At 45.4% G+C, this 17,533-nt stretch overlaps 1 protein-coding gene across 1 annotated transcript in view; it reads right to left on the bottom strand.

Annotated features, from left to right (window-relative positions):
- HUNK (hormonally up-regulated Neu-associated kinase) overlaps nucleotides 1-17,533 on the bottom strand; it is a 133,523-nt gene that overhangs the window by 55,065 nt on the left and 60,925 nt on the right. The window contains exons 6-7 of the mRNA XM_017883868.1: nucleotides 7,169-7,224; nucleotides 566-701 (exon numbers count right to left, since the gene is read on the bottom strand). Of these exons, the coding sequence (XP_017739357.1) occupies nucleotides 566-701; nucleotides 7,169-7,224 (192 nt within the window). The remainder of the gene's footprint in view (nucleotides 1-565; nucleotides 702-7,168; nucleotides 7,225-17,533) is intronic.

The following is a 17,533-nucleotide window of genomic DNA, read 5'->3' as shown; positions in this document are numbered from 1 at the left end:
CTGAGGCAGGGGAATCACCTGAACCTGGGAAGGCGAGGTTGCAGTGAGCTGAGATCACACGACTACACTCTAGCCTGGGCGACAGAGCAAGACTTTGTCTCAAAAAAAAACAACAAGCCCAAAGGTGGGAGAGACAAAAGGGAGGCCGATGTGTCTGAAGAACTGTGAGCAGGGCAGGGGGCAGGAGAGATGGGCGAGCAAGTCCCGCAAGGAGCACGGGCCGGGCAGCAGGATGGAGCTTCACACAGAGGGTGATGGGAAACCAAGGGCCAGAGGAAGGGGCACAAATGAGTCGTAAAGCCAGAATGTGAGCTCTGCGAGGGCAGGACGTGGTTTTCTTCCCTCCTCAGCACCGCAGTGAATTTTGGTAAGGGCCATTCTGACAGTTTGTGCAGAACCAAACAGAAGGAACAGAGATGGAAAGCCAGGCCCCAAAGAATCCCTGACAACGTACTCCTGGGCCTGTCACCTGTGCCTGCAATCCAATACTCAAGCATGATTTCATAAGAAAGGCACGGTGGAGACAGCAGAAGGAATATCGACTTTCAGAAGCCTGATAACTCACATGGACCAGACATCGATTTTGGGGCCGTATTTCTTCCTGGCGAGCAATTCAGGTGCGGCGTAGGCAGGGCTGCCACACTGTGTGCTGAACGGATCCGAGTAACCCAGGATCCCTGCGCAGTTGCTCAAACCAAAGTCTGCAAAGAGAGGTGAACAAAACAAGCTCCGAATTAGAAAACTGCGGAAATGAAGAGGGAGAAAAAAAAAGAAAAATAAAAAGGGTAGCAGGAAAGGAAACATTCTCTCAGGCTAACACATCATTTAGCGTCCTAAAGAAAATCGTAGCAGCTGCAAACCATAACGTCTGGATATGAGACTCAAGACAAAAGAATGTCAGTGGCAGTTCCCTGGCTTAGCTGAGAGCATTTTACATTTTACATCAGGCCTCGCTGTTAAAGCCAGTTAGAGCAAACAGTATGCTGAACTAAAACCTATTTCCATCCAATCTTGTAAATGAGTCATCCAGGAAAAAAAGAGAGAATTCGCTTTCTAGGATGAAGGCAGGAAGAAAGACCAGGCAGAGGGGATTGGAGTTAGCTTCCAAGCCGCCAAGTGGGGAAAAGATGAAGGAAGACTGATTCTCTCTGGCTGCCTGTGTCACCCTCAGTGACATGCAATCCAGCCACTTACAGTTGACTTTTTCAGCTGAATGTTTTCATTTCATGAAAGTCTTTTAAAAATTTCCCCAAAGATATGCAGCACGTATAGCGACTTGAAGAGGGGGAAAATACACCCACCAGTTTAGACAACCCTGAATGTTGGCTGGAAAAGTAGCACCAGAAAGACGGCAATGTTGGCCGGGCGCGGTGGCTCAAGCCTGTAATCCCAGCACTTTGGGAGGCCGAGACGGGCGGCTCACGAGGTCAGGAGATCGAGACCATCCTGGCTAGCACGGTGAAACCCCGTCTCTACTAAAAATACAAAAAAAATTAGCCGGGTGCGGTGGCGGGCGCCTATAGTCCCAGCTACTCGGGAGGCTGAGGCAGGAGAATGGTGTAAACCCGGGCGGCAGAGCTTGCAGTGAGCTGAGATCCGGCCACTGCACTCCAGCCTGGGCGGCAGAGCGAGACTCTGTCTCAAAAAAAAAAAAAAAGAAAGAAAGATGGCAATGCAAACTAGACTAAGCGACCTCATGGCACTGCTTTGTTCCTCGATAATTAACATACCCAGGAAAAGGGGGGAGAAAGCCCAGTGCATCGAGTGACTTTGGGTCTATTATGCCTTCTGCACCATGTTTACCTTTTGATCTTAAAGACACTGAAACTGACAGGTAATTAGAGAGTTGTTACTCTTATGCCCTCATCTGAATCTTTCCTTAATCTTTGTTGATCTCAGAATTAAGATCATAGCTCATCCTTTGAACTTCAATGTAAATATTATGGTCCATCCCCCCCAAACAGAAGACTCAGGCTGCAGGGCTCAGGCAGAGACAGGCTTCCAGCCTTGAACAACACTCTCGCACTTTCTCAATCGGCAGTATTTATGTCTAGTTTCACGAATGTATTTTCACCTCACTCAAACGTGTCTCCACCTGCAAGGCACATGACCATTAGGAACGTTGTAGGAAATCTCAGGGGAGGAGAAATACAGTCCAGTCTGTGCAGTTAATCGCACACCATGGATCAAGATGTCACAGCCAAAATGTGTTTCAAAAGTCACTGCGTTAAGCTTTTCTAAAGAGGATGCCATCTAAGCAGAGCTCAGAAAACTCTTGAAGGCTCTAAATATCACCCAAACTCTTCAGCCCAAACTACAAGAGGGAATGGCAAACAAACCAACCAGGCATGCTGCATGTTCAAACACTGAACTCTTCTTTTGTTTTTTGATGATTCCATTTTCTCTCTTAATCCCCTCCCCTTCGCCTCCTTAACTCCCTTAGTCTTCCCTCCCCAACCCTCCCCCTACACCTTTCCCATCGACCCAGCCAGCATCCATAGGCCCCAAAAACCCCATCCAAGGTAAGTCCTTCAGGAGTCATGGGTGTGGGAGACTAGGAGGAGATATCAGTTAAAAAGAACCTGAGAAACCCTGTTCTCAGACCCCACCCCTCAGGATCACTGAAGCAGGAAGAAAAGGGGGTGAATATTTTATAAGAAGAAAATCTGCCGGGGGCAGTGGCCCATGCCTGTAATCCCAGCACTTTGGGAGGCCAAGGTGGGCAGATCACCTGAGGCCATAGTTCGAAACAAGCCTGGGCAACATGGCGAAACCCCGTCTCTACTAAAAATACAAAATTAGCCAGGTGTGGAGGCGCACACCTGTTGTCCCAGCTACTCGGGAGGCTGAGGCAGGAGAATTGCTTGAACCCGGGAGGCAAAAGTTGCAGTGAGCCGAGACTGCGCCACTGTGCTCCAGCCTGGGAGACAGAGCGAGACTCCATCTCAAAAAGAAAAGTGGGGGGGAGAAGAAAAATAATATTGTGCTTTAAATTGGAGGGTTGTTTGACTGCTTTCAGTTTGAAAATGAACCTAAAAGAATGTTAATGAACACACAAACGTGTGAGGAGCACCCACTGTAAGAGATAGCACCATCAAATAAAGACAATAATAGTTGAGGAGGCCCAATTTCATCAGAGTCCTAGAAATTGTTATCTCTAAACTTCTGAGATCAAAGCAAAAGACTCCGTTCCTAATCTCAACAGCGTTCCCTTCACAGCAAAGGGCTGCCTCGTTTTGTTCACCTCCTCACCTCTCCAAGACCTGGGGTCCAGAAAGAAGGACTTGTTCTCAAAAGAGGGCAGAGGGAGAGATAAGAGGTCAGATCACCCTTCACCATCCCAGGCAAGTTTGGGAACAGTCTGGCCTTATCTTGAGCACAGTTTCAAGAAGATAACTTAGCAGGGGATTTGGGAGGTGGAAGAGATAGAATCTGCATGTTAAGCAACTTATGTTGATCTAGCCGAAAGGGTTTGATTTAAAATATATTTGTAGAGAAACAACCAGTTTGCTGGCCGGGCGCGGTGGCTCACGCCTGTAATCCCAGCACTTTGGGAGGCCGAGACGGGTGGATCACGAGGTCAGGAGATCGAGACCATCCTGGCTAACCCGGTGAAACCCCGTCTCTACTAAAATACAAAAAACTAGCCGGGCGAGGTGGCGGGCGCCTGTAGTCCCAGCTACTCGGGAGGCCGAGGCAGGAGAATGGCGTAAACCCGGGAGGCGGAGCTTGCAGTGAGCTGAGATCCGGCCACTGCACTCCAGCCTGGGAGACAGAGCGAGACTCCGTCTCAGAAAAAAAATAAAATAAAATAAAATATATTTGTAGAGAAACAACCAGTTTGCTTCACATTCATAATTGTAATTATTAAAACTGTACACATCTGCCTATAATTGGAATTGTGGAACTTGAGAGAAGGCCACCTCCCAGCAATGTCACATGGGTCTGTCTCAATTAGGTTTGGTAAATATATCAGCCAACAACTACTCAATTTTCTGAGAGCTACAGGATGAATCTCACAAAACGCCCAAGTGAACCTGCTTTGGAATACTGAAGTGCAAAATTCAGTTCTAAGTTGCCCCTCTTCCCTTTTAAGATTTAACTTACCAAACATCAGACTGCTTTTTTTAAAAGGGAAAAAAAAACCTTCTGATTAAATCAAATCTTACTCCTGGTAATTCTAGTTAATTTGAAACATGGCTTAAGTAGATTTATTTAAACCGAATTCTTTCAAAGAAAGAGAAACTATTAAGAGGTAATCATAATAGCTATAATCACCTTTGAAAAAAAACAAGTAGGTAATGCCTTTGAAGAAAAGAAGGTTCAAAGAGCTTTCAAGTTACAAAAGAGACAGGAGTTGGAAGACCTTTGATCCAAATTGCCCAACCCAGGGGCAAGAAACCTCACAGACACTGGGCCTTCATCTCCCCCTCCATGCCTTCCGGAAATGCGGAAATGCAGTTCTTTCTTAACAAAATGCGGTTCCCACCAGTCCTCAGGGATGGTCTAAGGTCTCTTGGGGCAGGTGAGAGGTAGGGTTCCTCAGTTTCTACTGCTCAGGAGAGAACTGGCAACTAAATGGGCACCGTTAACAAAGGGAAATCCAATGGTCACTGCTTCCTTTCTAGCAGGTGCGGACATCCTGCTTTCTGAAGGGGCCGATTTTGTTCCAAAGACCTAAAATGTCTTTGTAGTGCCCATCCAGACATTGCCAGCAGAGAGGCGATGACTCTGTGGGATTTGAATAAAACGGTTCCTGGCACCCAAAGAGTGACCAGAACGTGCAGCAAGAGGGGAAGGGGCGGGCTCTCATTTAGGCATATGATTTCCCCACTTGACTCAGACAGGTCTCCTCTAAGAGGTTCTGTTATTCAACCAACCTGTGAGCCCCTTATAAAAGGATCCACTGATTGCAGCAGTGAAATGACTGGTTTTTCTAGAATCCCCTGAGCAAACGTCCACCCAATAAAAAGGTCTGTGCATTTCACCATCGCTTATTTCAAAAGACAGTTCTGTCAATGGTCACCTAGGGCTACCACGTAACGAGAAAGCAGAGACACCAAGCACAGAGGAGACAGAGGGGCAAGAGGGAAGGGAAGAAACAGGGGGCAATGCCCACCTGAGATGTGGAAACTCCGTCTGCACCTTACACGACTCACCAGCCTCAGTCTTTTTGAGACGGAGTCTCGCTCTGTCACATAGGCTGGAGTGCAGTGTCACGATCTTGGCTCATTGCAACCTCTGCCTCCCAGATTCAACCGATTCTCCTGCCTCAGCCTCCTGAATAGCTGGGATTACAGGCGTGCACCACCACGCCTGGCTAATTTTTGCATTTTTGGTAGAGACGGGGGTTTCACATGTTAGTCAGACTGGTCTTGAACTCCTGACCTCATGATCCGCCTGCCTCGGCCTCCCAAAGTGGGATTACAGGTGTGAGCCACTGCGCCTGGCCTATTCTAACTTTTATTGTCATATAAATACCGCTGTTACAAAGTCTGTTCTCTTACAGTCTCTGGTGCTGTCAGGACAACTTTATCACTGTCACCTCCACATTTCCCAAAGAACAGTTACAGGGAACCTAAAACAAAAAACTCCTTTCCTCCATTCCTTACCCCACACCAGGAGGCGCCTTTGTTTAACCCTCCAGATCTTGGAAATGAGGACCAGACAGACTTCCTGCAAGCATTTCAACAGGAGTGCCTTGTTTTCCAGCTTCTGCACTTGGCCCTCAAGACAACTAAAATGCAACAGTAAAACAATGTAACAAAAAGCAAATCAGCCAGGCGCGGTGGGTCACGCCTGTAATCCCTGCACTTTGGGAGGCCAAGGCGGGCAGATCACCTGAAGTCAGGAGTTTGAGACCAGCCTAGCCAACATGGTGAAACCCCATCTCTACTAAAATACAAAATCAGCCAGGTGTGGTGGTGGGCGCCTGTAATCCCAGCTACTCGGGAGGCTGAGACAGGAGAATCCCTTGAACCCGGGAGGCAGAGGCTGCAGTGAGCCGAGATTGCACCACTGCACTCTAGCCTGGGCAACAGAGGGAGACTCCATCTCAGAAAAAAAAAAAAAGAAAGAAAGAAAGAAAAGAAAAGAAAAGAAAAGAAAATCATTTGAATTATCTAAGAATCGATTCTCCTAAATGCTTTTGGGGAAAAATTGGTTTCCTCTTCACGGTTAACTTTCTAATAATAAGTGTATCCATCAATACCTATCAGTGGTGTTTAATTATCCAGAGTCTGTGCAGTCTCTTGCCTGGTACTGAATTGGGAGCTGACTGTAATCTCAAAATACCGAATAAGTCATTTTAATGATGTGTTTTGGAGAATCTTGTAATGACTTTCAGCAGTTGTCAAACAAAAGTTCCTTCTTGGGCATAAAAGTTAAATTCACAAAGTCTTATTGATCCTCTTATTTTCCCTTCCTATAAAGTCTTTTCAAGTCATTGAGGTGAAAGAAATTACTTGCACTTGCAGTGGGAGAAAAAGAAAAGAGAGAGAGGAATAAAAGATGGTACCGTCTAGTATCTGGATATAAAAATGATGCCCTGAATTCTGCCCAGAGCGACCACAGAGGGAGACAATAACAACAATAGAACCACCTGAATTCGTCTAGAAAATGAGTCGTGCAGTGCATTTGCTATGGACCCTGAATTATGAACCAATTATGATGCTCCATCTTGTAGCTTCCTTCTGATTGGTTCAGACTTCTAACTACCCCTTTGTGGGGACTTCTTTGCACAGCTCCCATTGTACCAATGAGCCTGAATAAAGATTATATTAAAAAGAGAAGGTCAATTGCATTCCCCCTTATTTTAGGCATCCCTGCATTCACTGAGAAGTGGAATGAGACATGACGAAGCTATGGGAAGCATTTCTGAGCCAAACTATCTTTCACTATTTTTAAGAAGTTTTCCGCTTAATCCAAATAAAAATAAATTCTACAAAAGGTCAGCTCCATCTGAATTTATGGAGAAGCTATAGTTTGAATAAGACAAGGAAACACATGATCCATTTTCAAAACCATTATTAAATTTTGGAGGTAAAAGAGGATAATCTAGAATATTGTCTGGGTATTAGAAATAGACCATGGATATTTTTCAAAGTTGAGAACTGACAACACAACACTTAAAAGATAATTTTGCTTTTAAAAAAAAAAAAAGTCATACCAATCAGCTTGATATTATTGTCTTCATCTAGTAGCAAATTCTCTATCTTCAAGTCTCTGAAATAAACAAAACCACACAACATTTCAGATAAGCATTCGAAATAATGGAATTACATTTTGCTTCTGACGGGCAAAGAACTGTTTTTAGAGTCACTTCTAACCAACCCGTAAAGCTTTCTGCCAAAACTCAATCAACAAGTAAATATTTTAAAGACATGATATATTAATAATTAATTGCTGTAGACTATAAAAGCTGAAGAATTTCAGAGATGACAGAGAGCAAAGAGGACAGAAGGGATCATGAAAAGCTTCTGGAAAAAGCAAGACCTAAACTGGAACCTGGAAGTTAAGCAGAACCAGGGTGTGGGGAGAGAGGAACACATTACTCAAGATGGCGCAGCCTGAGTGGCCAGGGAAATATTTCATACGAATGTGGCCCTGGGTTGGTGACGCTGGGAGCAACATCAGATTTGGGGAAGCAATTAAAAAAAAAAAAAAAAAAAACATGTGAAAGCCAACTTAATTGATGAGTCCAATGACCTCCATGTTTGGAGCCCAAGGGTCATGACAAACTGGCAGATGATGATGAGTTAATCTATTTAGCAGGTAGATATTATCACGGGCACAATAATGGACTCCAAAGATGTTGGTGTCCTAATTCCTGGTGTCATGCCCGAGAATATGTCAACTTTACAGAGCTAAAGGGAACTAAGTTCCAGATGGAATGAAGATTGCTAATCAGATACTGGGTGATGCCATGCATTGACACTGAGATGACGGGAGGAGGTGGAAGGGAGAAATGAGCCCAGGGTCATGTTGAGTGTGAGGTGTCTGGTGTCTGCACCTGCAACTGTAAGCTCCCAGAAGGCAGGAAACGTGTCTGCCCTGCTTCCCATTGTACCCCAGTACCTTTGCACATTCCAGGTGCTCAGTAAATACCAATGAGTCCAGATTACCAATGAGATCATTTGATATTTCAGAAGCAGAAGTATTTATGTGGGCAAAAGGATATATTTGGACATCAAAACCATCTAGGTCAATTATTATCAGCTCTGGCATCTTAAATTGTAGCCTGCCAACTCAGACACACCTTGAATGTTAACTGTGTAAAAATAATCTTACACACACACACACACACACACACACACACATTCTCTTCCATTGTTCTTAAACATACCATTCTTGGTCCGGCTTTTATTTTCTCACTTTTGAATAGAGAGATAGGCAAGAGAAATGTTTCTTTTTCCTCTTATCTCTACTGTAGGGAACTGAATGGTGTAATCATGTTAAAACAAAAACAGCAACTGATACACTACGTCAATGTCCAAAACAAAAAGGAGCGGTAGCTAGGACTGGCTGTGGCAAACAGGACAGCAGTGCCCCACTTAACGGGGACAGCTGCTCACGGCTTAGTCCCAGCACTGCCAGCTCACCTCATTCTCCAAAAGAAGCCAGAGGTCTGGATTTGATCTCAATTTTTAAATGTTGGCAACAAACTCATATTTAAAACAACCATAAACCCCACCCTTGCAGGCAAGATATGGCCTGCAGGCTACTGGTTTTCAACCTCAATATGGGTGGATGCTGAAGTCTTGAAAGGATGTGAGACTCTCAAGGTGAGGGCAGAGAACTGGTGCAGGGGAAAGACCAACAGGCTGGTGGCGAACGCTGGCATTCACTGCAAACTGGGAAAGGACAGGTGCGGGGGTGAGCAGGGGTTATGTCAGCCAGGCTGTTGTCACAGGAAGGGCAGGACTACAGGATGGTAAGAATTAAGGAGCCAAACGCAGAAAAAAAAAAAAAGGCGAACTCTAAAAAGTGTCCAACAGATTCAAAATTACTGATAGCCTCAGGGCTGGGTGCTGGCTGAGAAGGAAGATCCGTGTTCAAACTGGGGATAAAAACTGACATTGCCCAATCCAATGCGCCCACGAATGGGAAGAAGAATTGTATACTTCCCCTTCACTTCAAATGAAACAATGCACAGAATACTTCAAAACTGTGCATGCCTTGTAAAGGCATCATGTGTCCAAATACAGGGTGACTCCAAATGTGAGGTGACATCCTTGCTTTTCCAATAGGAAGACTTTGTCCCTCAGTAAAAGGTTTTTGGAAAACGCAAACGTATAATTTTTAGGAATGCAATAGAATTATTAAATGACTATTGATACTACTTATCTTTAAAGCTGCATCATCCTATTTAAGACCATATATTAAAATGTTAACATAGTTCATTTAAGAAATACTGTTTCCACGCTGCCACATTTCACGAAACAATTTTATTCAAACTAGTCACAGGCAGAACCAGGATGACTTTCTGAGTCCTTGTGCAGTGTTTCAGTGTAACATCATCTTTCAGGTGACTGGATATTTGAGATAAAGTATTTTTTAAATTTGCATATGATGCATTTGCTGGAAATCTTATCCCAAATCATACACACCCATTTAAAATCTCCATAAATTAACCACTCAGTGAACTGTTTTGAGACTGGCCTCTCAAACTCTCACAATCAAGAGGCCATATCTCTAGAAGTTATTATTAAAGCCACGTAAATGCTTTTACCTTCCTTCCTACTGGGTTCCTCGAGTGATTTCTAGTGCACCCAAAGTCATCAGTGAGCCAAATAAAGGTTTATGTGTCTTCTCTAACTAGTACTTTGTTATTGAAAATAAAATACTATCATTGAAATTGTGTCCTTATCATATGAGAGATTTGCAAGGACTCTGTAAGGCACTTCCTCTTTTCTGAAGATACTGAAGACATAATATCAGCCTGACTTCTATTCAAGCATATACGGTAATTCCAAAACACACACATGCATACACAAAATAGTATGCCAGCAATATCCCAAAATGTTATTCCGTGAACCCTGATTATAAACAGCAGCACTCTCTAAATCTAAAGGAAGGCCACAGTTTGTTTCAAATGAAATAAAGCCTCTTTGCCTGGGAAGAAGGGAAGCCACGCTAAGGCATTAAAGGAGAAATTTGCTTCAGAACGAATAGTGTGGGGAAAAACATCCTAAAGAGGCGAGGTAAAAGATAGCAACTGCCAAGAACAATAAAACTAAGTTGGGTAATTCTGGGGCCACAAAAGCCTAGAGAACAACCACAGTGATTAGAAGAATGATATAAACGAAAGACCAAAAATAAGAGAAAATGCAAAAGAAAAAAAATACCCGCTTTTAAAATCTAGGAAACGTCCTAAAACTAGGGCAGGATATATTAAAAATAATTATTAGGTAACCTGAGAAAAAAATAAAATCAGTTCAAAGTCACTATCTTCCCACCCACAGCATCCCTTTATAACCAACTCCATCCCCTAAGAAAAACGCACAGAATACATCTGGTTAACCTGGTTTATTTGCCCAGATTTCTAAAAGATTTCAGTGACAACCAATCCAACTGCCTAAAGGTTCCATGGCTAGTTAATGGGAGGGTGAGCTACTTCTGTCTCTGTCCAAGAGATCAGTGTACTTTCCCACGCACAAGAACAGAACATTCACGCTGGGCGCGGTGGCTCACACCTGTAATCCCAGCACTTTGGGAGGCCGAGGCGGGCGGATCACCTGAGGTCAGGAGTTCAAGACCAGCCTGACCAACATGGAGAAACCCCATCTCTACTAAAAAAATACAAAATTAGCCTGGCATGGTGATGCATGCCTTTAATCCCAGCTACTAGGGAGGCTGAGGCAGGAGAATCGTTTGAACCTGGGAGGCGGGGGTTGCAGTGAGCCAAGATTGCGCCACTGCACTCCAGCCTGGGTGACAGAGCAAAACTCCGTCTCAAAAAATAATAATAATAAAAATAAAAAAGAAAAGAACATTCAATAGCCTTTGGCTTTATTTACTTCCACTTCCTGCTTTGTCCTTTGTAACTTATCCAGAAGGAAGAGGGAGAATACTTTCCTCCAGACTTTAGGAAAAAAGGAACTAAAATCTCATTTTTAAAAATAGCTTTTACCTAGGTATTTACCCAAATGAGTGGAAAACTTATGGACATAAATGTTTACAGCAGTTTCAATCATTCTTTCCCCAAACTGGAGGCACCCAAGATGTCCTTCAGTAGCAGAATGGATAAACAAACTTTGGTACATACAAATAATGGCACATTCAGTGATAAAAAGAAATAAGGTCAGGCACGGTGACTCACACCTGGAATCCCAGCACTTTGGGAAGCTGAGGCGGGTTGATCACCTGAAGTCAGGAGTTCAAGACCAGCCTGGCCAAAATGGTGAAACCCTGCCTCTACTAAAAATACAAAAATTAGCCAGGCGCAGTGGAGCACACCTATAATCCCAGCTACTCGTTTGAACCCAGGAGGTGGAGGTTGCAGTGAGCCAAGATTGCGCCACTGCACTCCAGCCTAGGGCAACAGAGTGAGACTCCATCTCAAAAAAGAAAAAAGATATAAGATATTAAAGAATATCTTTTTATCTTCAGTGATAAAAACAAATAAGATATTGAGCCAAAAATGGTGTGATTCACTTGGAAAGACATGGAGGAACGTCAAATGCATGCTTTTAATTGAAAGAAGCTGGTCAGAAAGGGCTACATCCTGTTTGATTCCAACTATATGACATTCTGGGAATCTATGGTGATGGTAAAAAGAGCAGTGGCTGCCAGGGGTTGGCATGTCGGAGAGAAGAAAGGAGAGATGAATAGAGGGGAATATAGAGGGGTTTTAGGGTGTTGAAATTTTTACGATACTGTAGTGGTGTTACATGATACTGTGCATTTATCAAAATCTATAGAACTGGACATCACAGAGTGAACCCTAAGGTAAACTCAGATCTTAGTTAATAAGACTGTATCCATACTGGTTCATCCATTGTAACAAATGTGCCAGGGGAACACAAGATATTCGTAACAGGGAAAATGCAAGTGGGGGGACGGTGTGCGGGAACTCTCTTGTAGTTTCTATGCAAGTCTTCTGTAAATCTAAAACTGCTCTAAAAAGTATTGTCTATAAATTTTTGTAAAAGCAGCTTTTGGATACGTTTCCCTTCCCTAAGCAATCCATACTAAGAATGGTACGACTACAACCAAGTGCCTCACTCAGGCAGTTCACTGTGGGACATCCTTAGCCCCCTGAAGTTATGTCCCTGAGTCCATTCAGAACAGTGAGCAACCCAGACCGTCTGCTCAGCTACTCAACAGTGATCAAAGAGGATACAAAATGATCCAAAGAGGCAGAAAAATTGAGACACCTGGAATAAAAAAGGAAGGGTAACAAAATAAATAATCCTACCCAAAAGATGCTGCAGCACTATTCACAATAGCAAAGACATGGAATCAACCTAGGTGCTTTCAAAGGTGGATTCGATAAAGAAAATGGGGTACATATGTACTATGGAATACTATGCAGCCATAAAAAAGAATGAAATCGGCTGGGTGCTGTGGCTCATGCCTGTAATCCCAACACTTTGAGAGGCTGAGGCAGGCGGATCACGAGGTCAGGAGATCGTGGCTAACACGGTGAAACCCCGTCTCTACTGAAAACACACAAAAAAATTAGCTGGGCACGGTGGCACGAGCCTGTAGTCCCAGCTACTCGGGAGGCTGAGACAGGAGAATGGCGTGAACCCGGTGTTAACTTTTTAACTGTGAACAAAGGTGAAGGAGAAGAGAATGGCCCTGGGACAGATGGAAAGTTGCTTTTTCTTGGCCAATGGGCCTTCAAAGAGGAGCTAGGAGAAGCAACAAAGGAGTGTGGCACAAGGCACAGAAGGTAGCTCAGGGCGGGGCATGGTGGCCCACACCTGTAATCCCACCACTTTGGAAGGCGGAGCTTGCAGTGAGCCCAGATCGCACCACGGCACTCCAGCCTGGGCGACAGAGCAAGACTCCGTCTCAAAAACGAAACAAAACAAAACAAAAAAAAGAATGAAATCATGCCCTCTGCAGCAACATGGATGCCACTGGAAGTCATTATCCTGAGCAAATTAACACAGAAACAAAAAATCAAATACTGCATGTTCTTCCTTATAAGTGGGAGCCAAACATTGGGTGCATATGGACACAAAGCCAATAACAACAGATACTGAGGACTACCAGAGGAGGGTGGGAAAGAGGAGGACAAGGGTTGAAAAACTACCTGTTGGGTACTATGCACAGTACCTGGGTAATGGAATCTGTACCCCAAACCTCAGCATCACACAATATACCCATGTAACAAACCTGCACATGTACACCCGGAAGCTAAAAGCTGAAAGTTTTAAAAGGGGCGAATTTCTTCATAAGGTTTCAGTGTTAGTGTGTTATAATGGACCTTTAAAAAAAATTCGAGCAAGCCTCTATTATCCAGAATACTGGCTCTATCAGAAAACCTCCCTGCGGTCCACGTGAAAAGCCTGATGTTCACTCTAGCTGCATCCCAAGAGCAAAACACTTGGCTCTGCGAAGTGTGAGGCATGCCCTATGGGAAGGAAGGTGAAGGGCAGGCTGGTCGGCACATGACGATGGGGTGAGGGAAGGAGAACGCCCACTCCACGTGAATGGTCGGGAAGCAGGAGGATCTTCCTTCAGTCCTGCCGTCTGAACAGTTCCCCCTGTGGCATAGAAACTGGAAATTCAGTGTTCACTTTTTTATTTTTATTTTATTTTTTTGAGAGAGTCTTGCTCTGTTGTCCAGACTAGAGTGCAGTGGCACAATCTCAGCTCACTGCAGCCCCTGCCTCCTGGGTTCAAGCAATTCTCCTGCCTCAGCCTCCTGAGTAGCTGGGATTACAGGTACGTGCCACCATGCCTAGCTAATTTATGTATTTTTAGTAAAGATGGGGTTTCCCCATGTTGGCCAGGCTGGTATTGAACTCCTGACCTCAGGTGATCCGCCCACCTTGGCTTCCCAAAGTGCTAGGATTACAGAGTGAGCCACCTCGTCCTGCCCAGTGTTAACTTTTAACTGAGAACAAACAAAGGAGAAGAGAATGGCCCTGGGAGAGATGGGAAGTTGCTTTTTCTTGGCCAATGGGCCTTCAAAGAGGAGCTAGGAGAAGCAACAAAGGGGTGTGGCACAAAGCACAGAAGGTAGCGCAGGGCGGGGCATGGTGGCCCACACCTGTAATCCCACCACTTTGGGAGCCTGAGGCAGGTGGATCACCTGAGGTCAGGAGTTAAAGGCCAGCCTGGCCAACATGGTGAAACACCGTCTCTACTAAAAATACAAAAATATGCTGGGTGTGGTGACGGGCGCCTGTAGCCTCAGCGAGAGGCTGAGGCATGAGCATCGCTTGAACCTGGGAGGTGGAGGTTGCAGAGAGCTGAGATGGCACCACTGCACTCCAGCCTAGAGGATAGAGTGAGACTCTGTATCAAAAAAAAAGAAGGCAACACAGGAAGATGGGTTGGGAGGACAGTGCTGGGGGTGAGGACGCAGGGGTGCGGGGGATGTCTTGGGAACAACAGGCAGCACCGATATACCAACCAGAAGCCACGGTGACGCAGGAGCAGGGAGCCCAGCAGAGAAGAGGACACTAGAGAGACGCGGTGCGGTCTCAGAAGGCTTCAGGACCCTTCTCTGCTCATTAGGCAGTTCCAGGGAGAAATGCTCAAAGGGGACCCATCGCAGCAGACAGACCAGATGTTGAGATAAGCACAGGGTGTTTTTACAGAGATCGGGAAAGGACCTGCAGGGAGAAGACTCCTCCACACCCTGTAGGTATCACCTAATCATAGCCCTTTGTTCAAAGTTCTTTCAAAAGCACAAGCACACAAACAGGCCATGACTAGCCATTCAAGGTTCCCCCACAGGCTACCAAGCAACCCCTTCCCCTCCCCTCCACCCGCCCACCTGGACTCTCCTTGCATCTCTTTCAAGATGGTCAATTAGAAGGTTCTGAGACTGGCCGCCATAAACTGAGTCACTGCCCTCTTGGACAGAGGGTAAAGGGAGGAGAGTCAGGGAGGGTCCTGTTGCCATGACAGACATTACAGGTGGTCCCCCGCCCCTGGGGGCAGAAAGGCAGCTGCTCCAACTCTGTGGAGCAAAGAGGCAGACAGGAGCAGTGCTGGGGAGGTGGAAAGCAGGAGTGTGTGTGTGTGTGTGTGTGTGTGTTTACGCCTGTAAGTGCACATGAGTTTGTGTGCACACTGCAAGTGTTGGCACACATTCATGTGACCTTGTGCATGCATGTGCATGCACGTGGGGACAGCAAGAGTGTACATGTGTGGGTGTGTGCATGCATGTGCACACATCCATGGGTGTATGAACGTACACATGTGAGTTTGCACATATGTGTTGCATACACACGTGTGTGAGCTCTCATATGTCAGAGTGCACCCTGTGTATATGGTCATGGGCGCACGTGTGTGTGTGCAAGCGCATCCATGCATCACATGCATCCAGAGTTGTGGGATGGGAGAAAAAGAGAAGGCAGTCTCTCCCCTGGGCCTCCACAGGCCATGCCCAACCAGGAGGTCTAGGCTGAAGGGCAGGAACTCAGGAAAGAGCCTGGGGGAGCCACTCAGGGTTGAGTCCAAAGAACTGAATGGTGTAACACTGAGGCATCAGGATAGGAGGTAAGAGGAGGAGAGCATGAGACGTGGCAGAACCAGTGAACACCCCAAGTGGGGAGGCTGAGCAAAGACAGGGAGTTAAGCAAGGGAGCCTGGGGAAGGGAGTAAGGACAGGTGCTGGGGTCTGGTTCTCTCTAATGGACCCGCCAACCAGGCCCGGGCAAGTCATTTAAACTCTCGGAGCTTCTAATTCTGCCCTGGAGCCCAGCCATCATGAGAAGGGTTACCCAGTGGGGCCACTGGCAGCGGGAAATGCCACAGTGGATTCCTGAGGGCTTTGCGGGCCACTCCATTTATGAGGTGAGAGGCTGGAGGTGAGGATAATAAAGCGAAAGATTCCAAGACAAGGTGAAGAGGAAAGACTCCAGAAAATACTTAAAAGAAGTGATCAATTTGGCCATAAGCAAACAGTATTGGGGGGCATGCCCCCCAGCCCAGCGAAAGGTAAGAGAGAAGGGGCCCAGGAAAGGATAGACCCAACTCAGACAGGATTAAGTTTGATGGAAAAAGTTTTGCCTATGGGGATGGTCACAAGATGGATTTTAATAATAAACTAAGAATAAAGCATCCCAAACTCCCCAAGCACATAACTCCCCAAGGCAACAGGCATTTTGCAGGGAACTTGATTTTTTTTTTTTTTTGGTTAGGTCTTATCTTCAAAAGCACTGTATTAAAAGCAAATGATGTGCAAATTCTTGATTTATTTACAATATGGGTATTTTGGTAAAATACAAGAATAATGTGTTATCCATGAACCTGATTTATTTATTCAAAATGAAACCTTTATTGAGTTCCCGTAATGTTCCAGAAACAAATTCTGTTTATAAAACTGAAAGACCCATTCACTAGAAAGATGCCACTCTACAAACTGTGACCTAAAAAATAAACACAGTGACACTAAGTCAATGAAGAAACTCCTTTGAAATTCCAGGGAGAATATGGACTATTCCAGAACATAGGACTGGCTACCAGAAAGCTTCCATCCCAGTGCAAACTCTGACACTAGCTGTATTCATTCAATTTTCCTTCCTTCATTCAACAAAGTCTTACTGTGTGCCCACTGGGCTGAGCACTGGGCTAAGCTGTGGCCTGTGCAGAAGGCAGATAGAGAGAAGTAACCACAGGATACGTGCTCAGAAAGAAAAGTAGAGGGTGCTGTGAGTCTATGGCCAGGGGGCCAAGCCTGGAGGGCTTCCCAGAGAAGGTGAGCCTGGAGCTGGGACCTGAAGGATGAGTAGAATTCAGCCAAAGACAACAAGGGCAGTGCAAGCAGAGAACAGCTATGGGGCCATGAGCACAGAGAACTGTGGGCCTCAGCTTCCTGTGGATAAAATGAATGGGTTGGACTCAGTAGTAATTACAGAGAACATGGACTCAGTCCTTACACAGTGTCTCGGTTTTGAGCACTTCATGCAGACTGACTTATCTAATCCTCACAACAGCCATGTGAAGTGGAGAATCCATTTTCCCTGTTGTGTAGCTGCGGAAAGGGAGGTACAAAAGCTTGAGTGATTTGCCCAGCACCACTCTGGAGTGGTCAAACCAGCACATGGACAAGGGGGTCTGGCTTTTGCGTCAGCGCTGCAGACCACTGTGCATCTCAGTCTATGAAGCTGTTGGACTGGAGCTTGGCAAGAGCTCACATTTCCAATGCGATTTTTTTAAAACCCAATTAAACACAAAACTTTTGCTGTCACTGGTGCCTCCAGATATGTGCTCGCTCTCAGCAGAAGGCCCTGGGATTCCACCCAGCTCCTGGATGTGAGCAGGAATCGTTCCCTCTCATCTGCTGTCCCCTTCCTCTCCTCTCCAAGAAACCCGAAAGTTAACAGACTTCTTTTTTTTTTTT

This window comes from Rhinopithecus bieti, unplaced genomic scaffold (assembly GCF_001698545.2).
Source record: "Rhinopithecus bieti isolate Rb0 unplaced genomic scaffold, ASM169854v2 scaffold_13207, whole genome shotgun sequence".
Taxonomy (NCBI): Eukaryota; Metazoa; Chordata; class Mammalia; order Primates; family Cercopithecidae; genus Rhinopithecus; species Rhinopithecus bieti.
Note: the sequence above shows the minus strand (reverse complement) of the source record. Positions and strands in the feature narration are given on the sequence as shown.